Below are 23042 nucleotides of genomic sequence, written 5' to 3'. Positions count from 1 at the left end.
CACACCTCCCTCTTCCAGCCTGAATCCACTGCTGCTGGGCTTGCCCAGCACCACTGGGAAAAATTATATAATTGTGCTGATTGGCTCCATTACAAATTTATGAGTTCCAATCTTAGCAGGCCCTCATCTTTGCTGAGCAGCCCATTTACTTCATCCCAGTCAGCTTCCTTTCTCATGCCCGTGACAGTGGCTCTGTTTTTATTTTTAAACCCATTTCTTCAAGTCCTTTATCTTATCCTGGCCTTGTTTTTCTTAGCAGACAACCTAGTAGCCAGTGTTAGTGACAGATGAAGTTATTAAGAATGAACTTTCTGAACTTCTTTCTTCTATCTCCTCAAACTGATTTGTCTAACACAGTATTGTTTTCAAAGACAAGTAATGGCTCTATCATTTTCTAGCTGTGTGACCTGGCAAAAAATTACATAATTTGTTGAATCTTGGTTTTCTCATATATAAAATTGGTGATAATGTCAATCTCTCCCGGTTACAAGCATAACTAAAGTTCATCTCTCCTGGTTATAAGTGTAATTGCAAATACATTTGGTTGAAAACATTAAAATAGTGCAGAAGGGGCCGGGCGCGGCCTGTAATCCCAGCACTTTGGGAGGCTGAGGTGGGTGGATCACGAGGTCAAGAGATCGAGACCATCCTGGTCAACATGGTGAAACCCCGTCTCTACTAAAAATACAAAAAAATTAGCTGGGCACGGTGGCGCGTGCCTGTAATCCCAGCTACTCAGGAGGCTGAGGCAGGAGAATTTCCTGAACCCAGGAGGTGGAGGTTGTGGTGAGCCGAGATCGCACCATTGCACTCCAGCCTGGGTAACAAGAGCGAAACTCTGTCTCAAAAAAAAAAAAAAAAAAAAAAAAGTGCAGAAGGGTAAAAGTAAAAGTCAGTGTCTCCTTCTCTTATCCTCATCCTTTAGTTTATTTATTTATTTAAGACAGAATCTTGCTCTGTCACCCAGGCTAAAGTGCAGTGGCACAATCTCAGCTCACTTCAACCTCCGCCCCCTGGGTTCAAGCAATTTTCCCTGCCTCGGCCTCCTGAGTAGCTGGGATTACAAGCACCTGCCACCATGCCCAGCTAATTTTTGTATTTTTAAATAGAAACAGGATTTCACCAAGTTGGCCAGTCTGGTCTTGAACTCCTGACCTCAGGTGATCTGCCGGCCTTGGCATCCCAAAGTGCTGGGATTACAGATGTGAGCCACCACCCCTGGCAACCTTTAGTTTAAATCGTTTGAATATTTTAACCAAATATTTGTAGTTTGGATAATGAGGATGATATGGGGGAGGTTCGCATATTTCCTAGCACAGATTATAGCCCTTTATATATGTTGAAAAAAGTTAGTTTCTCATCTCTACTCCCTTCCCTTCTAGATCATGCAAAGCAATTCCGTTTTCTTCTTTAATAGATGAATGAATGTGTGGCACCTGTCTCTGCTTAGGGACGTTACTCATATAGTGAAGCTGCAACTCTTATGAACTTGAAATAAATTTACATCTTTATGATCTAATCCATGAATTATGGTACACCTTTTCTCATTTAGTTGTATTCAATCTGGAAAACGTAACCTGACTAAGAGTGCTGGAAGCTGCTTCAAGGACCCAATTGTTTAAATATTTGTAGTCTGACTTTGAAGGAAGTTTATAAATTGTAGCAAAAGAAGAACCCAGTTTCCATGGAGAATTTGTCTGCTTCCCCAAGTTCTAGTAATATAGTCTAGAATGAGTTAATGAAAACACTACTGGGTGCTGCAGCTGCGTAGGCATGCCACTTTTAGAGTAGCAGATACCTTTGTGTGAACAAAGCAGGGTGCGAGCTACATTTCAGCTTCGCTCCCTTAGCTGGGTGCATTTGTGCAGTGTACAACCTACTCAACAGTATGGGTTGGTCTGCCTAGTAAAAACTGTTTCTTGTTCTGCATGATTTTAGGACTTGCATGTGGCTCTTTTTCCCTTTCAAGTCAATAAAGAGAAAGATGTAGGGAGTGGCAGTGAAAAGAGGAGTCTTTGTAAGCTACATGTTTGGTTCAGTGTGATTGGCACTTACACTGACATATGTAAGCATATGTCTTATGCTTACAGCATCCCTCTACTGTTCATATTATTATCTAAATTTTAGTAAAAGAACCTGAGGCTCAGAAATTAAGTGATTTTTCCAAACTCATCAGTTAATAAGGAGTGGAGCCGAATCAGATCTAGATGATTTATATGAGTTTGCGTTCTTTCTGAACACTACACTGAGGTGCTGTTTTAAATTGTGTGTTTTATAGAGGTATGCACTTGCATGCACACACCACCTTCTTGCTGAATGAACTATTGGGGATGTATCTACTTCTTAGTATTGCACAGTTTTCTGGTATTTCAAAGCAGCTGAGTGACAGGCATCATGCTACTTGCTCTGCATGTCTACCGCATTTGCTCTGTGGCTCTCACATCAGTCAGTCTAGATTTTCACCTTAGCCTTGCCACATACTGACTGTCTGAATATAGGCAAATTATTTGGCTTTCCTGGGCTTGGTTTCTACATCTTTAAGGTGAGACATCAGATAGTATCTATCTAGTTGAATTGATGTGAGGATTGAATAAGATACTTGGCCAATTCTTTAAGCTTTCTGTGCTTCAATTTCCTCAGCATTAACGTGATCAATTATAGTACTCATTTCTTAGATTAAAGGAAGGATAAAATGGGATAAAACACATAAATAGCAAGCAGTTGATAAATAACTATTTAAGGATGTTTTTCTCTTTATTAATGAGGAGAACGTCTCAGAGAGGTTAAACAACTTGCTTGAAGTCACACTAGAAAATGGCTGAGCTAGAGTTTGAAATCAGGTTTCTTTGATTCTGGATGCAATACTGCATACTTTTGATTATTAAACTATTCTGACAGAAGAAAAAAGAAAACAACAAAGAAAGCTACTATACAAGCCAGTTCCATTCATTAAAGTTTATGTGAGGGCTCCAGGTTTACTGGCATGGTGAATTTTCTAACATTAAAAGGACTTAATGACTGACCCGTCTTTGATTAGCATCAAGTCCTTATGAATCACCTAAGTACCTGGGATTGGGATGTTTTGGGAGAATAAGCTTTTCCTGTGGAGCCAAAATGGAGTCACGGTCTTTTGTAGAATGAACCTGATGTGTTATTAGTGGTTTTCTAAGAAAATTCAGATTTGATAGCCAAAATATAGAAACAACTTAAATGTCTGTAGACAGGTGAATGGACAAAGAAAATGTATGATCATGCATCACGTAGCGATGTTTCAGTCAGTGATGGGCCACAAATACAATGGTCATCCCCTAAGATTGTAATGGAGCTGAAACATTCCATTGCCTAATGATGTTGCAGTCATAAGGTCAAAGTGCAATGCATTGCTCACGAGTTTGTAGCGATGCTGGTGTAGAGAAACCTACTGTGCTGGCAGTCCTACAATGCTACCACACATGCAATTGTGTAGAGTACATGGTACTTGATAATAAATAACTGTGTTATTGGTTTATGCATTTACTATACTATACTTTCAATCATTATGTTAGTGCATACTCTTTCTACCTATTAAAAAAAGTCACCTGGGAAACAGCCCCAGGCAGGTCCTTCAGGAGGTATTCTGGAAGATGGCATTGTTATCTTAGAAGGTGACAGCTCCATGCGTGTTTCAGCTCCTGAAGACCTTGGGACAAGATGTGGCGGTGGAAGACGTGATACTGCTGATCCTGACGCTGTGTAGGTGTAGGCTAATGTGTGTGTTTGTGTCATAGTTTTTAACAAAAAAGTTTAACGAGTTAAAAAAAGAAAACAGTTTATAGAAAAAGGATATAAAGAAAAAATACTTTGTACCACAGTCCAGTGTGTGCTTTAAGTGCTATTAAAACATAGTCAAAAAGCTAAAAAATAAATAATTACAAAGTTGATAAAGTAAAAGCTGATAATAAGCTAAGGTTAATTTATTATTGAAGAAAGAACAGTGGGGTTTTTTTTTAACAGTGGTTTTTAATAATTGAGCGTAGCCTAAGTGTGCAGTGTTTATACAGCCGACAGCAGTGCACAGTCATGCCCTTGGCCTCCTCATTCACTCACCACTCACTCACCGACTCACCCACAGCAACTTCCAGTCCTGCGGGCTCCATTTGTGGTAAGCACCCTATACAGGTGTATCATTTTTTATTTTTTATACTTTATTTTTCCTGTAACTTTCCTATGTTTAGACACACAACTCCTTGCCATTGTGTTATAAATGCCTACAGTATTCAGTACATGAACATGCTGTACAGGTTTTTAGCCTGGGAGAAATAGTGTATACTATATAGCCTAGGAGTGTAGTTGGCTAGACCACTTAAGCTTGTGTAAGTGCATTCTATGATGTTTGCACAGCGGTGAATTCATCTGATGATGCATTGCTCAGAATGTCTCCCTGTCATTTAGTGACACATGACTATATACATACAATGGAACACTATTCAGCCTGAAAAAAGAAGGAAATTCTGCAATATGCGACCACATGAATATTGTCATGGATGAACCTTGAGGACATAACGCTGAGTGAAAAAAGCCGGTCACAGATTTCACTTACATGCAGTATCTGAAAGAGTCAAATTCATAGACTCAGAGACTTAGAATGGTGGCCACCAAGGCTGGGGGGATTGGGATATGGGTTGTTACTAATCAGGAGCCAATACGGTTTTGGTCAAGCAGGATGAATAAGCTCTAGGGATCTGCTGTCCAACATTATGTCTGCAGTCAACAATACTGGATTGTACACTTAAAACTTGGTTAAGAAGATAGATTTCACCTTAGGTATTCTAACCTCTATTCAAATAAAAAAGAAACTTCAGACTTAAAAATCTGATGAGTTTTCATTTTGAAAGATCCTAAGAGCTCTAGCAAAATCCTGGCCCATTTCCAACTCACGTAATTACATTCCCAGCACCCACAATTTCCCTCCAGTTTTAATTAGGAAATGTGTTTTTGCTTCCTCTCTGTGGCTGCCAGACTGTACGTCACACAGGTGTGCCCTAATCGTCTTGGACCCCAAAGAGCTGGCACTGACTGTGAAAACTGGTTAAGTGATGCTTTACATAAATGCATCATGTAATGTGAGTTATTGCCCCCCACTCTGCCTTTTCTTCAAATAATTGTTTTAAATAGAGTTAAATCTGATGTCCGTGTGAAGACTTTATAACCAGCGCTATGTGCTGATACATCGCTTAGTAATTCTAGCTTTACTGTCTACTATCTTTCATTTATCAATTGCAATCTTTCTGGACTTAAAGCAAAATCTATTATATTATCTGGTTTTGTGACTTGAGCTACTGAGCTAAAACTTTTCCAGGGGTGATTTCTTGAGCTACCAAATGACCAGGAAGCGTTTTCTCAGTTTTTTACTCTTGGCAGAGACTGTTGGACAGGATGATTCACTCAGTCCCACCCAGCTCCAAAATTTTTCCCTAAAGTATCTTCTTTGAGTATAGCTTTATTGCCCCATCACATTCAGACTATAGAAATTAAATAAATACAGCTTGTTAATTCAGACCTTTGCCACTGGCACAACTCCGCTTCCTCTTCACCACACCTGATTTTACCACAGGCAACACGGTGTCTTTAGACAGTGGACCAGCCCTCCCAGGTGACTTGCATTTCTGGCCAGGTCAGTCCTAAATTCTCCAATTATATCATTCAAACCATTCATCTCCTTGCCTGTGTCTCATGGGCAGCTTAATCTGCTTAAGTTTTTTTCTCCATTGTTTAAATATTTTGGCACCATTCAAAATCATTTATTGTAGATATCAGTAATTTTCACAGAAGTTTCTGAGAATTAGAGGGAAAAGAAGTTTGCTTGAAAGATCGTAGATATACATGTTTTTGAATCATCCTAGCTACGTTTATTAATAGGTTTAGAGTTCATTTCTAGATGTAAGTACATGAGTTCATCTTTTTTTTGGCTCTATTTGGAGACACAAACATTTGTTTCACTTCATTTCAGGAGTATCAAGGGGGTATAAAGTATAAGCAAATTTTCTTTCTGCTAACTATTAAATTTTGTAACTGAGATATAAACAAATCAACATAAAGTCTGTAACGTGTGTATCTTGAAACATGATAAGGCTTTTTATTTCAAAAATACCTATGAATATTATGAAACTTAGGACCAAGTTTACCAGTCTATACCCTTATATTAACATAGTTGATAGAGAAATGTTTATTAGGTAATGTTATCAGGAGATAAAATAGAATTTAAAACTTTACATATAATCTTGGTAGCAATATATTATTAATGTTAATCTATATGCACACTGAAGAAAGACCAGAACAAAATATACTAAAAGCATTAAAAGTGGATATACCTGGGTGTAGCATTATGCATAAGTTTAATTTTTTAGTCTTTGTGTATTTTAAAAAATTTCTACAATGAGTAGAAATTTATTTAATAATTAAAGGAATTTTGAAAAGCCATATAAGGGACACATTATTTTATTCAAATGATGCTAGACTTAAAGAGATAGTGTGTACACATTGTGGGTAATTACATGTAAGTTTCAAGTTATACCTGGTTTAAATTTGTCATCTACAAAGCCGAGGATGCTTTAACAATAAAATTAACAGTTAGACACAGTAATCACAACTTCTATGAATACAGTCCTCTTCTAAACCTATGCTCGCCATATGCTATTATATACTGCACTTTTTGTTGATCATTCTCTCTCTCCTTCATGTAGTCTGGAGGGGTATTTAATAGCCATAGACAGAAAGATTTGGTCCAAGGTCACATAGCTACTAAATGGCAGGCCTGAAACTAGATCTTCATCTAGTTTTTTTCCCACCATTCTCTGTAGGAGTAAATTAAAAAACTTCTTTATCCTTTTTGAAAGGAAAAATGTCATGGTACCCTTTTGCACTCATCACGTTTGTGATTCTGTTACTTCTATTCATTCATGCTTCTGTTTAAGTGTGGAAAGACAGCACACCAATATCTCAGTGCATATTATGTCCCAGGCGCAATGCTGGACACTGGCCATACATTCACCCACCTAATCCCCCACAACAACTGTGTGATGCTGACACTTTGATCTCTGTTATACAAATATGAAATCTGAAGTTCACGGCACTTGTGAATTGTGGATATGAAATTGAACCCAGCTCTTTCTGACTCACACTCAGAAGCACTGAAAGCAGAGTGCCACAAAAACTGCATTAGAGCTTTCTCCAGGAAGAAAGCGAAATAAGCCATCTGGAAGACCCGTGCTAGAGGAAGTAAAACTAGGGACAGTTACGCAAAGCTTCCCTGCCAGTGTTGGGGCTTACAGATGCACGCTATGGTGAAATGAAATTGGGCTTAAATCCATTTCTGACCCTTACTAGCTGTGTGACTTTGGCAGTACCTATCCCCTCAAACCTTCAATTTCCTCACCTGAAAGATGGAAGCATGGCAATAATAATGACAATTCTCACAGGGAATGAATGAGACAACTTACTTTGCCATCTCAGGGCACAATTCATGGAGTAAAAATAGGGTTCTGCTGATGTTAGTTTTAAATGGTAATGATGATTATGATGATGAGAATAATAATTATAAACCTGAAGTTGCATAGCTCCGTAGAGCCAAGGAAGGGTTCTAACATAAAGCCAAAAATTTAAGTGGAGTTGAAAAGAAACATTCTCATTGAAATCTTCTTGAAGACTGAGATAAATTGATGAAGATTAAGAAATTATGAGAAAGATATTAATTTTTTTCTAGTTTATTAGTATATTTTGCTAAAGAGGTTTATTTATTTCTTCTTCTTTTTTTTTTTTTTGTTGTGTGAATCATGTTCTTTTAGTCCACATGGCTTGAGGATAGTATGTATGGTTTTCTACTTGTCACATCTTTTAATAGAGAGAAACTTGAAAGGAGGCAGAAGTCCCTTAAGAAAGTTAGGGGACTTCTCTTTGATTTAGAGAGACCAATAGAAGTACATAGTAGAAGTATGTTTAGATGGGGAAGTTCAAGTGTTCTTTAGTCTTGGGGTAGGGTGATGGGACACAATTGCTGGGGTGTGAATGTGGTTTTTTAGGGCCACTGTATTCTTTTTTTTTAGATGGAGTTTCCCTCTTGTCACCCAGGCTGGAGTGCAATGGCGCGATCTCAGCTCACTGCAACCTCCGCCTCCTGGGTTCAGGCAATTCTCCTGCCTCAGCCTCCTGAGTAGCTGGGATTACAGGCACCACTGTATTCTTACATATGTAGCTGTAATGGCCCTATCGCAGAAATGGTTTGAATTATGTTTAACAACCATCTCTATCTTGCTGTTATATGTTACTTTAAATAAGCATCCCTCCCTGAGTGATTAATTTAACAAAGATTGGATAACACGGTGTTGTTTCTACTTCTTGTTTTCTTTCTTGCCGTCTCCCCAGGGCTGGTTTTCTTGAGGCCTCAATGGTTGTGGGGCTTGCCATGATACCTCGTATAGTTTCCTGTTCTTTGAAGTTAGCAAGTTTGCCGGATCATCTCAGAGATCCTCCCTCTCTCTAGCTCCGTAATTCCATGATTTTTATGTAAAATATTGTGGACCATGCAGTTTTAAGGTATTTGCTATCGAGGCCCTATACCTTACTCAAAATTAACACTTATATTGATTCTTAAGTTAACACGAGCCTCTTATTTGGAGGACTACCTTCAACAAGAAGCTTTTGTGCAGTTTTATATCTTGCCAGAAATGCTTTTTGTTTGCTGGGAAGATGATGCACAGCCCCTTTGCACAAGGACGAGTGCAGCTTTCAGTAAGTAGTCCTTGTGCGTTCTGTGCTCTCATGATGGGTTCACTTCAGGCTAATGAGAGATTGCTTAGTGTTACTCAGGTTTAAACTTGTGCTATTATTAGAATCCAGTCTGTTTTCTGGAGAGTGAATGACCACCAGACAGGACATTATTATTCTTCAGCACAGTGTAAAGGAGAAACCATGTCAGCAGCTTTTTGTGTGTGTACCATGATCACCTTCTTTCCTAATAACTTTTTCATGAATGCCCACTTCCTTTCATTGCTATTTATATTTGTTCATGTATTGATTTTCTTAGAGCTTTTCATTTTGTAGCATTCATTCATATCAGACACCATGATCTCATAAGAAAAGCAAACGTACCCAAGGGTGACCTGGGACTGCGCCAGCTTCCTAAACTCAGGAAAGATTTTTGCTTCCCTGCAATCACAGTGTTGTGAGCATCTGTTAATATTTTCATTAGGTTGCATTCTCTTGCATGGACATACTCATAAAGGAGAGGCGTTTGGAATCTGTGGCTATCACAGATGAATGCAAAGCATGCTGTTAATAGGCAATGCCATGTAACTTCTAAACAACAATGATAATAACCATCGGTATGGGATTGTAGCTTGTCATTTTTAGTGACTAAGCATGCAGACACATAGAAGTCCTTTTATTTGGCTATGACTTGCAGTTTAGTTCTTCAAGTGCTGGTGAAGAGAATACTAATGCACCCTGAGTACTTTTCATATGACAGCAGCTAACATCTTACTAACCAGCTTCATAGCGGATCGCTTCGCTTGCTTAGACCTCAGTTTCATCATCTGAACAATGCGAAAGTTGGTCTAGAACAGGGCATCTCATCCTCAGCACTATTGACATTTGGGCCAGATAATTCCTTATTACAGGAGGTGGTGGGGGCCTTTCTGTGCATTGTGCTGATGCAGGCAAAACCCCAAAATTGGGTCTCAGCTTGGGAGGGTTCTTGTCTTTGCACAGGAAAGAATTCAAGAGCAAGCTGGCTGTGAAAGAAAGCAAGTTTATTAGAGCAGCAATGTACAGCTAAATGGCACCTCCATAGGCAAAGCATAGGTGGAGTGGCCCAGAGAAGCACTTAGGGACTGCTGGCTGGCTATATTTACATCCAGTATTAATTATATACTAAATAAGGGGCAGGTTATTCACAAACTTTCTGGAAAAGGAGCAGAGAGTTCCCAGAACCATATAAGGTAACTTTCAGGCCATTGTCATGGCATCATGTATAAACTGCCAGGGCGCTGGTGGGAGTATCTTATGTAAATGTATCATAATTAGCATATAATGAGCCATGAAGGCAACTAGAGGTCGCTTTGGTTGCCATCTTGGTCCTCCTGGTTTTGGCCAGTTTCTTTACTACATCCTGTTTTGGTCAGCAGGGTTGTGACCAGGGCTCAGAAAGCAGGTGCTGCTGATCTCCTACCTCAGTAGGAACTAGTGGCCCATTAGATGCCAGTAGCACCCCCTCAGTTGTGAGAACCAAAATTGTCTCCTGACATTGCTAAAGGTCTTCTAGGGGGCAAAATTGACCCAGTGGAGACTCACTAGTCTAGAATAATATATTTTTAGGCATATACAAACTTTAAGATGGTATGACACTAGGAGTTTGTGGATGTAATGATTATAAGAGTCTTGCAATAATTTTTTTTCTGTGGAGTGACCTGAATGAAAAACAGAATTTATTTGCCTTTTGCCTTGTTCGAAGTCTTTCTTGATAAGACTATAATATTGTTTTGAATTTGTTTTCCCCATTAAAATTTAAGGACTCAATTATCAAAGTATGAAAAAGGCCACAGGAGAAAAACTTTGAAAAAACAACACTCCCCGATTAACATGCATGGGTGGGATGAGCTATACTACCGTATACGTGGTACTAGCATAGTCATTAAAGATAAATCTTGGTGGCGGGGAAGGGAGCTGAGGGATGAGAAATTACCTGTTGTGCACAATGTACATTAGTCAGGTAATGGGTTCACTAAAAGCCCAGACTTCACTACTACACAAGATATCCACATGACAAAACTGTACTGTTACCCCCTCTAAATCTATTTTTAAAAAGATAAGACCTGGTACATAGCAGAGATTCCAAAATATTTGTTGAATGGATGGATAATGGATAAATGGATGGTTGGATGAAGGATCTGCTATTGCTAACTCATACAGTTTTGGGAACAACATTTCATCCGTGAAACACAAAAATGGTGGTCACAAAAGCAAAACAGGTCGTGGGGTATGAGCAGCACGGAGCCCTCTCCCTCTTCTGTGGATCCCCCGGGTGCTCCTCTGCTCTTCCAGTGCTCTTTGTTTCCACGTCTCTCCCCAGCCCTATATCCTTACCTGCCTTTCCTTCCCTCTTTATTTGTTGCCTGAATTTATTTTCTTTGAGCTTTCCATATGGTATCATTTCTTTGTATCAGACACCATGATCTCAAGAGAAGAAACCCACCATATTTGATTGTGGATCGGGGGCATTCCCAAGTGAAGAACTGCTTAATCGTTATTCTCTGGTTAAGTCAAACTAGCAATGTGATTCCTAATCATCTTTGAAAATACTTCCTTTTGATTTTCTAGAGTCCCATGTCCCATGTCTTTCTTTGATAATTTATTCTAGAATAAAAGTTTTTGGTCAAAGGAACCTGTATTAGTAACCGTGCTAGATGGCTTTTAACTGTAATCATATGTTCACAATGATGTTATTGATTCAATACTAAAAAGCATTTCCTCCATTTTATAAGGAAATCGAGGTACAGATTTGTTAAGATGTAGAGTCAGGTGCCTACAGTAAGTGACTAGTTATATTAGGGTTAGAATTGCAGAGCCCACATGTTGAGACCAGGTTTATAGCACCAAGAGGGCGGGTAAAATTGAGGTGAGGCAGTCATTTGATAAAAATCATTCAATCTGTAGTACCAGACAGTTAAACATTTTTCTTTATGTTTTGTTTTAAAGTCACAAAAATAATTGTTGAGGGTGGCTGCTTCAGATATCATGGGTTTGATTTGATAGGAAGAATATTTTCTCTAAATGTACAGATTATTAATTTCAAGACCTTTCCTATGAGTTTTATTTTGGTAAGTGTTGCTCATGATCTGCTTCTCTTCTCTCTTAGACCTTCTCTCACCATGCCCCATAGGAATCTGACAGGAAGCTGCAACGTTAATTGCGGTTGTAAAATACACGAGTATGAGCCAGTCTGTGGATCAGATGGAATTACATACTTTAACCCGTGTCTGGCTGGCTGTGTTAATAGTGGTAATCTTAGCACTGGGGTGAGTATATTTCACAAGTTCCTCTTCTGTCAGTCCAACATCCTGTGAGAAGGATGTGATGAAATTCATATGCAGCCACAACGACTTCAGTCTTTCTTTTCAAGAGCTTCCAAGTAGCCTACAAAATGCCTCTGATGCAAACCTAGAGGAAAGAAAAGTATGCATTGCTATTATTTTTTTTTTCCCAGGGATGACTGGAACATTTGGATGCAGGGATTTGGTTTCATATCAGCCTTCTCCTACTTTGCATTCTGTGCCAACTCAGTGAAACTTGATAAGGTTGAGCCCTAGAACTCCCATTTGTTTCTCTGACAGTGCCCTTGTGATGGATTTGAAGGTCAAGATGACCACATTTGGTGCTGATAGAAGAGAATAGGAAAGCACCTCCCCTGATTGGAGTCTGTGAAGATGGGCAATGGCCATTTTTCATAGACTATCAGTTCAGTTCAGGCTTTTAAAAAAAAAAAAACTTTGAAAGCAAAGATATTTCTGACAGTTCAAGAAAGGGCTATTTTGAGAATTCCCTTTCCTGTAAATTATAAATGGGCTGTAATGCTGTGGGAGAAGGTTTTCATATTCTACTCAGTTTCTTACTGAGCCTGGTTTGATTCTTTGTGGAAGAACAGATTGTAGGAATTTGCTTTCATTAAAAGGCTCAAATGCACGTGCTTGTTCTGTTCAGGCGATAAGGGACTATCCCATCCACTGAATGTTTTGGGGATATTGTTTTTTTTTTTTTGAGTCTCAGTTTTAAACTGCAATTATAAATTGAGAATTCCTGTTGTTTGTTCCTCATTATATGGTTGATGAGCTCCACTGTGTCACCATGTTGAAAGAGACAGTGAGATCTGTTCTTTTGGTGGCTAAGTCCTTCCTTGGGAGTGAGCGCTCATCCTTTAAAAACTGTGAAGCGGTCTTTTGAGCATGACAGCCAAACAGTGCCCCATCTTTATACTTTTTCTTACGGCTGCTTCAAGTGTTGAAAGGTTGCAATGGGAACCAGTTCAGCTGATGTCCATTCAGTGAACAGAAACATAATAGGAGGAAGGTTAATCGGCTGATTTAACATTTGTTGGTTTTGTTTGTTTATTTATTTGGTATCCTGTGACACCCTTCAGTGTTTTGTTTGTTTATTTATTTGGTATCCTGTGACGCCCTTCAGTGTTTTGTTTGTTTATTTATTTGGTATCCTGTGACACCCTTCAGTGTTTTATTTGTCTCTTTTTATTTGCCTTAAGTAGAAATTTCGGTAGTTAACACAGAAGACTTGGACTCTTGCTCTTCTGTATCCTCAGTCCCCTAGAATGACACCTGGCATGTTAGTGTAGGGGCTCATGAATATTTGTTGGAAAAAGTAAACAAGTGAATTTGAGCTTGTCGTCTGACTCTGTCAGAGTCCAGGAGCAGTACTGGGTGGAGGCTGCAGTAGCTACACCCAAGTTACATCCATGGAGTTGGCTGCTCTTCTAGAGGGTGTAGGGCACCAGCTAACTAAGGGGACCAAAAAGATGTTTAAAATGGATACACCCAAACGTACATTAACTTAGCCACTGTGGAAAGCAGTTTGGAGATTACTCAAAGAGCTTAAAACAGAACCACTACTCAACCCAGCAATCTCATTACTGGGCATATATCCAAAAGAAAACAAATCATTCTACCAAAAACACACATGCACTTGTATGTTCATCACAGCACTGTTCACAATAGTAAAGACATAGAATTGAGCTAGGTGCTCATCAGTGGTGAATCTGATAAAGAAAATGTGATAATATACACCATGGAGTACTACACAGTCATAAAAAGGAATAAAATCATGACCTTTGCAGCAACATGGATACAGCTGGAGGTCATTATCCTAAGCAAATTAATGCAGGAACAGAAAACCAAATGTCACATGTTCTCGCTTATAAGTGGGAGCTAAGCACTGGTTACTCATGGACACAAAGATGGAAACAATAGACAATGGAGACTATTACAGTGGGGAGGTGGGGAGGGAGGTGTGAAACACTACCTGTTGGGAACTATGCTCACTACTTGGGTGATGGGATCATCTGTACAACAAACCGCAGCATCACACAATAGACCCATGTACCAAACCTGCACATGTACCCCCATATCTAAAATAAAAATTAAAAAAGAAAAGAAAATGGAACACCAATGAGATGTTCACTAGTATTGGTGCTGAAGTCATCACAGTTGCATTATGAACTATCTGCATTCACTAGATGTTTACTTTAGGGCCCACTGTGTGACCAGAGTTGTGCTAGGTGCGTGCTCTGTGAACACAAAGAAAAATAAAGTTGGTTCTGTTTTTTGAGGGGCTTCTCTAATTGGAGAGCCCAAGAGTGAACAGCAATGGAGGAGAATATAATGATGACAAAAGTGAGCATGCGGAATGTGAATGGTATTGAATGTTGAAAGCGTCTCAGAAAAGTTTAGGTTTAAACAATTTTGACCAGCAGACTTTGGTTTTGTTAGACACACACTTGAGATCTTTACTGTTATCAATGAGGAAGCTATTTTCAATGAAATATTTTGTGTTTTAAAAAATATTCGAGCTATTTTAGAGTATTTTTACTTAACTTCATCTTTACATTCCTATGCCACAGTTAGCTTTCGAGGGGCACAGCACTGATCTTTATTTTGCTCACTTAGATACGGAATTATACAGAATGCACCTGCGTCCAAAGTCGACAAGTGATCACTCCGCCCACTGTGGGACAGCGCAGTCAGCTCCGTGTGGTTATTGTCAAGACTTATCTCAATGAGAATGGTTATGCTGTGTCTGGGAAGTGTAAACGGACCTGCAATACCCTTATCCCATTCTTAGTTTTTCTTTTCATAGTCACCTTCATCACAGCATGTGCGCAACCGTCAGCCATCATAGTAACACTCAGGTGAGAACAGCATTCAACTTCTAGGGTGGGCTCTGTACTTAGAATTTCCGGAGCACGTAATCCAGGACAAGGGGCTGATGTGGTAAATCAGAGAGCAAAGCAAAATTAGCACGTGCAGGAGGGCACTCAGATATTTGCCTGGTGAACTTAAGAGGGATTTTTCCCTATCAGGAAGGGAAAGGAAGGTTGTAGCGCTTCATACTTTGGAACTTTCTTTATTCAGTTGGGTTATATTCTTACTGTGTAATGAAACTTCTTTGGGGTGTTTTTGATTCCTGAAGTCTCTGCACTATGAGATTCAGCTTCAGGAGTTGAAAGTCATCACTCTGTTAGCTATGAGAAGCTGGACCCCAGAGGAGGGCAGGAAGTAATTTGGGAAAGTTGCTAAATCGTGCATATAGCAAAGGCTATTATCTTCAACCTTGTAGATAGTTAATACCTTCGGGATCAGTGGTGATTTATGCTGGGCCTGCAATTTGAAATGCTGAGTTCATTAATTTTACTATCATATAAAATTTCAGAGTTAAGAAAAGGGAATATTGGGGAATGTAATTTCTCTCTCTCTCTCTCTTTTTTTTTTTTTTAGTTTTTCAGACTGTGCTTTCTTTGCAGTATCTTGTTTGGATTTTTTGTTTATAAGAGGACATGGAAGCTACTTTTGTCCTATTAAAAATGATGGCACTGATGTTCCTGGACCAAACTGAGGGTTGGGCTGGTATTTTCTGCATTGCAATAATGAGATGCAGATGAACAGGGGAGGAAGAGAGTTTTTACTTCTGTAACTGGTCACAGGGAGAAGGCCTGGAAATTATCCCCAGACCAACTCAAAATTACAAAGTTTTTAGAGCTTATATACCTTCCAAGCTATATGTCTATGTGTAAGTGTGCATTCATTTAAGACATAAGTGATGAACTTCTTTTAATCTGTAACTAAGGTCTGAATCCCGAAGACCTTCTTCTGGAGCCTCAGTAAATTTACTTAATCTAAATGGGTCCAGGTGCTGGGGTGATTACCCTTATCTTGTCTCCTGGTAAATCATGGAGGTTTGGGTAGTTCCTTCATACCCCCAATAAACTTGTCTGTGGAGGCCTGGGGAGTTTTTTCAGATTCCCAGTAAAACTTGTTTAATCCTAAATGGGTCCTGTTAAGAATTCCTTCATTATTTTGTCACGCTTTAAAGCCCAGGAAAGGCCTAGAAAAAACTCTTGGTGGGCTTTTTGTTACATTCCAGCCTTTGTTTAAGGGCACTGGATTTTTTTTTTTTTTGACAGAGTCTTGCTCTGTTGCCCAGGCTGGGGTGCAATGAACACCTCCCGGGTTCAAGCGATTCTCCTGCCTCAGCGTCCCAAGTAGCTGGGATTACAGGCACACGCCACCACGCCTGGCTAATTTTTTGTATTTTTAGTATTGTATTGTTTTGTATTTTCACTATGTTGGCTAGAATGATCTTGATCTCTTGACCTCGTGATCCACTTGCCTCAGCCTCCCAAAGTGCTGAGATTACAGGCAGGAGCCACTGCGCCCGCCCTAGGCACTGGCTTTTAATATTCAACTTAAACAGTCAGTACTGAAACAGTTGTTATGGAGGCCTGTCACACTGATACATTCACATCAGTGTGTTCATATTTGCAGTAAGGACTGCAGTGAACAAACGAAGGAACTGGGCGGCGTGGTGAAGCCAGAAGAGCACCCCCATGGGTCTGGGCAGCTTCAGGGGATTTAGGGGGTGCAGTGCAAGAAGGGAGTGAGGAGAGGGAGTCAGTTCTTACTCTTCCTCCAGGCTCCTCGGATGCCACAAGGTTGAGCACCTTGCAGGAAGCGCCTGCTGCGACGTCACTGCTTAGCAAGGGCAGTGGGCTGAGGCAGGCATGTTCTGGCTTCTTTTCTGCTTGGTGCTGAATCAGGCATTTCCCAGCAAAGCTGTTCATTGACAGCCAGATAGTAGCGCATGAAAGGCCCACTGTTTTTTTACTCAGTTCTTCCAGCAGCAGATATTTATGGAATAACAACCTGTGTGCAGTGCTGTGCAAATTGCTATGAGAAATAAGGAAATTGGGGAAAAGGTGACAAGGGCACTGGTCTTGGCAAAGTTCCCATTATATACCATAGTCTCATGGGTATGCGATGGAGAGGATAAGGTACTGCAGCATTTAAAAAGATACACAAATGATTCATAAATTTACTCAAATAATCTCATTCTTTGCACTTTAATTCTTCAAGAGATGTTAAATAACTCACAGACAGGCTACTTTTTCTTGTAGTCTTCAAACATGGCAAATCACCAGTTGGCTTCTAACCTAAACTTTCAGAAAAGGAGTCCTTTAATCTTTGCTAATTACAAAACCAGTAGACTTCAATCTTCCCGTCACATGGGAATAACTTGGAGCATAAATTTAAAAAAAGGAAAAAAAGACGCAGTTGGAGGGCTTATGCTTTCTCAGAAGTTTGACTTGTTTCCTACATACTTTTGAAGATACTTTTATTCTTTACTCTTTTTATTTCCTGTTCTGGAGGAATTATTGGAGTAATTTTCACTGTACATATCTACTATTCTGGAAGATCAGGTACACATTAAAAAAAAAAAAGACCCCGTATTTAGGATGAAATTCTATAATTAAAAAAATAGATCTGATTTTGGAAGCTCAGTTAGGGGCATTTCAGCTTCTTCAGCCAAGAGCCTTTGACCTCCCTCCACCAGTATTTATGCAGAAACAATTAGAGTTAGTTTCTTTGGTGTCTTCAGTGGGGAGACCTTTATTCAGTGATTTAGCCATCAGCAATCTTGGGTGGCTACTGTTAGTAAATTCTAGTGAATTAAATATTTTGGTATGGCATCTCTTTAGTCCCTGCTCTGCACAAGGCAGACTTGATTTATCATTCATTTTCTTGGGGTTACTATTTAAAAAACATTTCTTTCTTTCCCTTCACTGTAGGTCCGTAGAAGACGAGGAGAGACCTTTTGCACTGGGAATGCAGTTTGTTTTGTTGCGAACACTTGGTACGTCCCTGAATTTCCAAGTGTCTCTCTTAGTTCCTCTTTGCAGATAGCAAATTTTCACTGTCTTTTAAAGATGGCAAGTCACGTCATTTATTACCATTAGTAAGATTTTACAGGTTAGTGATGAGGGTACAACTTCCTTGTTTTCTGATTTGAACTAGAAGCTGACAGGTTCTGTCGTTTGATGAAACAAAGCATAACCAAAGTTAAGTTAGTTTCTTTTTCATTATGAACATAAACTTGGAAAAAATTCCCCAGAGTTTTACACAGTAAGAAATACGACATCAAGCAATTTGTCATGGATTTTTAATTCTGGCATTTTGATCCCTTTACGGGTTAGTATGAAAGCAATAGAAATTGGTGTTTATTTGCGAAGTTTTCAATTCCTTCCTTCTTTATAGTAATTTTATTGGACTAAGCAAAGAGTATACCTATCAAGTTTTCTGAGAAAAATAAAAAACTTTAGAAAGGAAAAGAAAGATCCCCTAAGTGACATATAGGGACTGCCTTATAAGTCTTTACTTATCAACAAGAGAAACTCAGTTGTGCTGTGTCCATGTGTTAAACCACAGAGTACATGTGCAGGAGGAATATAGGTCTTATTTTTACAAACACCACATCACTCTGTGAGTTCTTGAGACAATGAATGGGAAATAGGCATGTAAAGTACAAAGTTCCTTTGATCAATTTCAATGTATTTTTAATTGACTTCCTTGTCATCAAGCTTATTTTTCCTTTTATAATTTTTTAAGTGGCAGTCTGTCATTTTCTTCAGCTGTTATTTTCTGCCCACTAAATAGTATCATTGTCTACAAGACAAAAAAAATTGTTTTTTGATTCGAATTTCTTATTTCAGTTTTGAAGAGGTAATGTTTAAAAAGGGCATTGTCTGACCCCTTGAAGCACGAATTCCCTGGCATTCTGCATTTGTCATATGTCTTGGTTGATAGCTGAGTCTAAGAATAAGCACTTTTCAACAAGCCCCAGAAGGAAAATGCTTCTAGTTCCATTTAAAGAGTGGCTTGTTTTGTCGTTACTAATAAGACGTCAAGGGTACCATTTTTTAAAAAGCATGCTGTTTAAAGGAAATCCTGACACACTTAGATACAGTTAAAATATCTGCCTTGGGCTGGGCATGGTGGCTCATGCCTATAATCCCTGGACTTTGGGAGGCTGAGACGGGTGGATCACCAGAGGTCAGGAGTTCGAGACCAGCCTGGCCAACATGAGGAAACCTCGTCTCCACTAAAAATACAAAAAAAATAAAAAAAATTAGCTGGGTGTGGTGGTGCATGCCTGTAATCCCAGCTACTCAGGAGACTGAGGCAGGAGAATCACTTGAACCCAAGAGGCGGAGGTTGCAGAGAGCCAAGATCATACCACTGCACTCCAAGATCATACCACTGTACTCCAGCCTGGGCAACAAGAGCAACACTGTCTCAAAAAAAAAAAAAAAAAAAAAAAAAAAAATCTGCCGTATAGTTCTTGTTAAAAGTTAAACAGTATTATTTAGAAAGAAGAAGATTTGTTAACCAAAGAGGTGACTCAATAAAAAAAGAAAAAAAAAATTTTTTGAGATGGAGTCTTGCTCTGTCACCGAGGCATAATCTCAGCTTACTGCAACCTCTGCCTCTAAGGTTCAAGGGTTTCTCCTGCCTCAGCCTCCTGAGTAGCTGGGATTACAGGTGCTCACCACCATGCCTAGCAAATTTTTGCAGTTTTTTTTAGTATAGAGATGGGGTTTTACCATGTTGGCCAGGCTGGTCTTGAGCTCTTGACCTCAGATGATGCGCCAGCCTCAGCCTCCCAAAGTGCTGAGATTACAGGCATGAGCCACCATGCCCGGCCAGAATAATAATTTCTTCTTTTTGCTGTGCCCCTCGCTGATGCCATGGAGTTGGGGTCATTTGATATGATTTGGAGGTGAGGGTGAGTCGATATACGTATGCCACAGCATCAAGAATAAGTGGAGGGAGGGCATTTATTATTTAATTCAACTTTATTTTAACTTCTATGGATTGTCTAGTTGGGCCAACAAGCCAATTTTCATTTCCCCCCAAATTTCAAAGCTGAAAAAGAGTCAAAAAAAAAAAAACTTTAGTAATGTTAAAATTAAACCAATAGACCTTATTTTAAATAAAAACAACTTATTAAAAATGTATCACTCACAGTTTCCTGGGTTATCAGCTCACCTATCCTCTCTGCCTTCCTTTCTCTCTTCCTCTTTTCTCACTTTTTGTTCCTTCCTTCCTCCTCCCTCCTAGCATTATCTTCTGTACATTTTTATTGAGGTCCTTGGGATGCAAAGAATAAAAGGCACGGCCCCTCGTTGAAGAAGCTTCCAGAGTGACAGATTTACAAACATTTAAGATACTATGTGATAGTTAATAAAACAGAGGTAGATAAATGTAGTGACCATATGATGGCACCTGAATGAGTCAGGAATTTAAAGGGGGTGTAGATATTTGGAAGGTGAATGAGTTTGGGAACATTTTGGCAAAGGGAATAGCATGTGATAAAGGAGTTGATGTACTAGGTAGAGTTTTTTTCTTACGGGTAAGGAAATGTCTATATCATAGCCCAAATGATGAAGCTACTATTCATCTCAGATGCTTTATAAGCGTCAAAGATGAAATTTATGCCATAATAAAGTTCCTTTATAGTTTCTTAGATATATAAGTGCTTCTATAAAGTTGCCGTTTTATGTGGTGTCTGACTTACAGGAGATACTGCTTTTCTCATCCTCTTCCTGCATCTGAGGACTAGAACCCAACCCACAAGAACTAAGTGTATTGAATTTTGGTGGGTAATAAAGGATGCTAGTATAGCCTCTTCGATATTTAATGACAAGATCCAATTTTTAAGTTTAAAAGGATTCACTAGTTGTATTTTTAGCAATACCCCTTTTTTTAGCTTTATTGTGGTGTAAATGACAAATAAAATTGTATCTATTTAAAGTATACAACATGACGATTTGATCCTAAAAATCAAGAGCACATTCTGGGTTGCACACTAGAGTTTGAGCGTTTATCATGTAGTGAATGCTTTTGTGATAAATCTATTGTGATAAAATGTGATGTGTCTTAAAAAGAATCAGGTAACACAAGAAAATTCCTCCCCTCAACTGGTTTTAGAGCACACAAGTACCTTGCTAGTTTACGAATCTGTTCTCCCTTGTAAGAGGCGCTGAGTCTCGTGTTTTCTTCTTCTCCACCCTCTAGCGTACATTCCTACTCCCATCTACTTCGGAGCGGTCATTGACACCACCTGCATGCTCTGGCAGCAGGAGTGTGGCGTGCAGGGTTCTTGCTGGGAGTACAACGTGACGTCGTTTCGTTTTGTCTATTTTGGTTTGGCTGCCGGCCTCAAGTTCGTGGGCTTTATTTTTATTTTTCTGGCCTGGTACTCCATAAAATACAAGGAGGATGGCCTGCAGAGGCGGAGGTGGAGAGAATTCCCCCTGAGCACTGTCAGCGAGAGAGTGGGCCACCCCGACAACGCCCGGACTAGATCTTGCCCGGCTTTCAGCACCCAGGGAGAATTCCACGAAGAGACGGGTCTGCAGAAGGGGATCCAGTGCGCAGCACAGACCTACCCGGGGCCCTTCCCGGAAGCAATAAGTTCCTCCGCAGACCCGGGGCTGGAAGAGAGCCCCGCTGCCCTGGAGCCGCCCTCCTGAAGCTTGAAAATGGAAGTATTTAGTTTTGTTGGTTGAGTTGAAAATGGCGACTTGAGAAACAACCGTGCCTTCTTTTCTTTCTTTCTTTTTTTAACCTCTACAGACACAATCCTCAAGCCAACAGAACTCAGTATACACAGCCGCTATTCATTGAGGGCTGGATACCTCAACAAGACTGAGAGCCTTTCCCCGCTTCTCTCCAAGGAGACGTTCAGCTAGATTTGTTCCCATTTCCGTTGTGTTAATTTCAAGCTCATGCTCCCCTACGGTATAGGCTGAGGTACACGGTTAGCAAAATCATGGGTAGGGGAATGGCGGTGCATATCATTAACTAACACTCCAATCAAAGGTGAGCTTGCCTAGGACTTTGCATTTCCAAATCAAAGTTTTTAGAGATGAACACCTACTGTGAGTTCTGCTACAAAGCACAAATGAATTTGTCTCAACTATGCAATTTGATTAGAAAAATGTATGTGCAGCATGTTACGTTCACTTTCACAGAATAAAGCGGATCTGTTTTTGAAAAGAGGAAGCTGAACTTTCCATCCAGTACTGTTAATAGCATTTTAAGCCATAGCGGAGTTATAAATCAGGTAGAATTTTTCAAATTCTTCAAAGGAACCATAGGCATAGTGTGGTAGAAGGAACAGCTATTTCATGTCATAGGACACATTCTCTTTTAGTCTGCCTGCCCCATCATAAGATAAAGAGGCGCTGAATCATAAATCTGATAGCTTGAATATAAACTCCAGTATTCCTTCATAAGGGGCTTTAAAACTAGTGTGCTAAACAATATGGCTAGAAACTGTAATTTGAAATGCATAATAAGGAAAGAAAATGAAGGCTTTCTTATCCAAGGAAATTGTTGCAGAAATTTTCTTTAGCTCTTATGGGCCCACAAAGTCACTGGGAGAAGTCACACCTGAGTATTTTAGTTATATCTTGAAAGCTCTGGCAAATCTGTATGGTTTTCTTTTTTTCTGGACAGAAAATTGCTGTGGTTGCTCCTAAAAATGAGTATTTGTATCAGGAAATCTGTGCCTGGGATATGAAAACCACTTGGAGGCTGGGCGCGGTGGCTCACGCCTGTAATCCCAGCACTTTGGGAGGCCAGGCCGGGCGATTCATGAGGTCAAGAGATCGAGACTATTCTGGCCAACATGATGAAACCCTGTCTCTACTGAAAAATGCAAAAATTAGCAGGGTGTGGTGGTGCACGCCTGTAGTCCCAGCCTTTTGGGAGGCCAAGGCAGTTGAATCACCTGAGGTCAGAAGTTTGAGAACCAGCCTGGCCAACGTGGTGAAACGCCGTCTCTAGTAAAAATAAAAAAATTAGCCAGGCGTGGTGGTGTGCACCTGTAGTTCCAGCTATTCGGGAGGCTGAGGCTGGAGAATCGCTTGAACCCGGAAGGTGGAC

The 23042-nt window shown here is 39.8% G+C and overlaps 1 protein-coding gene across 2 annotated transcripts in view; it reads left to right on the top strand.

The window, feature by feature from the left end:
- Positions 1-22157, top strand: part of SLCO5A1 (solute carrier organic anion transporter family member 5A1) — a 144637-nt gene extending 122480 nt beyond the window's left edge. For both annotated transcript variants that reach the window (XM_064384263.1, XM_021675230.2), the window contains exons 6-9: positions 11891-12050; positions 14706-14947; positions 17882-17946; positions 21168-22157. In XM_064384263.1, the coding sequence (XP_064240333.1) occupies positions 11891-12050; positions 14706-14947; positions 17882-17946; positions 21168-21625 (925 nt within the window). In that variant the 3' untranslated portion in view covers positions 21626-22157. The remainder of the gene's footprint in view (positions 1-11890; positions 12051-14705; positions 14948-17881; positions 17947-21167) is intronic.
- Positions 22158-23042: the final 885 nt, after the last annotated feature.

This window comes from Aotus nancymaae, unplaced genomic scaffold, assembly GCF_030222135.1.
Source record: "Aotus nancymaae isolate 86718 unplaced genomic scaffold, 86718_ANA_hifiasm-v0.15.2.pri h1tg000036l, whole genome shotgun sequence".
Taxonomy (NCBI): domain Eukaryota; kingdom Metazoa; phylum Chordata; class Mammalia; order Primates; family Aotidae; genus Aotus; species Aotus nancymaae.
This window is presented reverse-complemented; position numbering and strand designations above follow the sequence as displayed.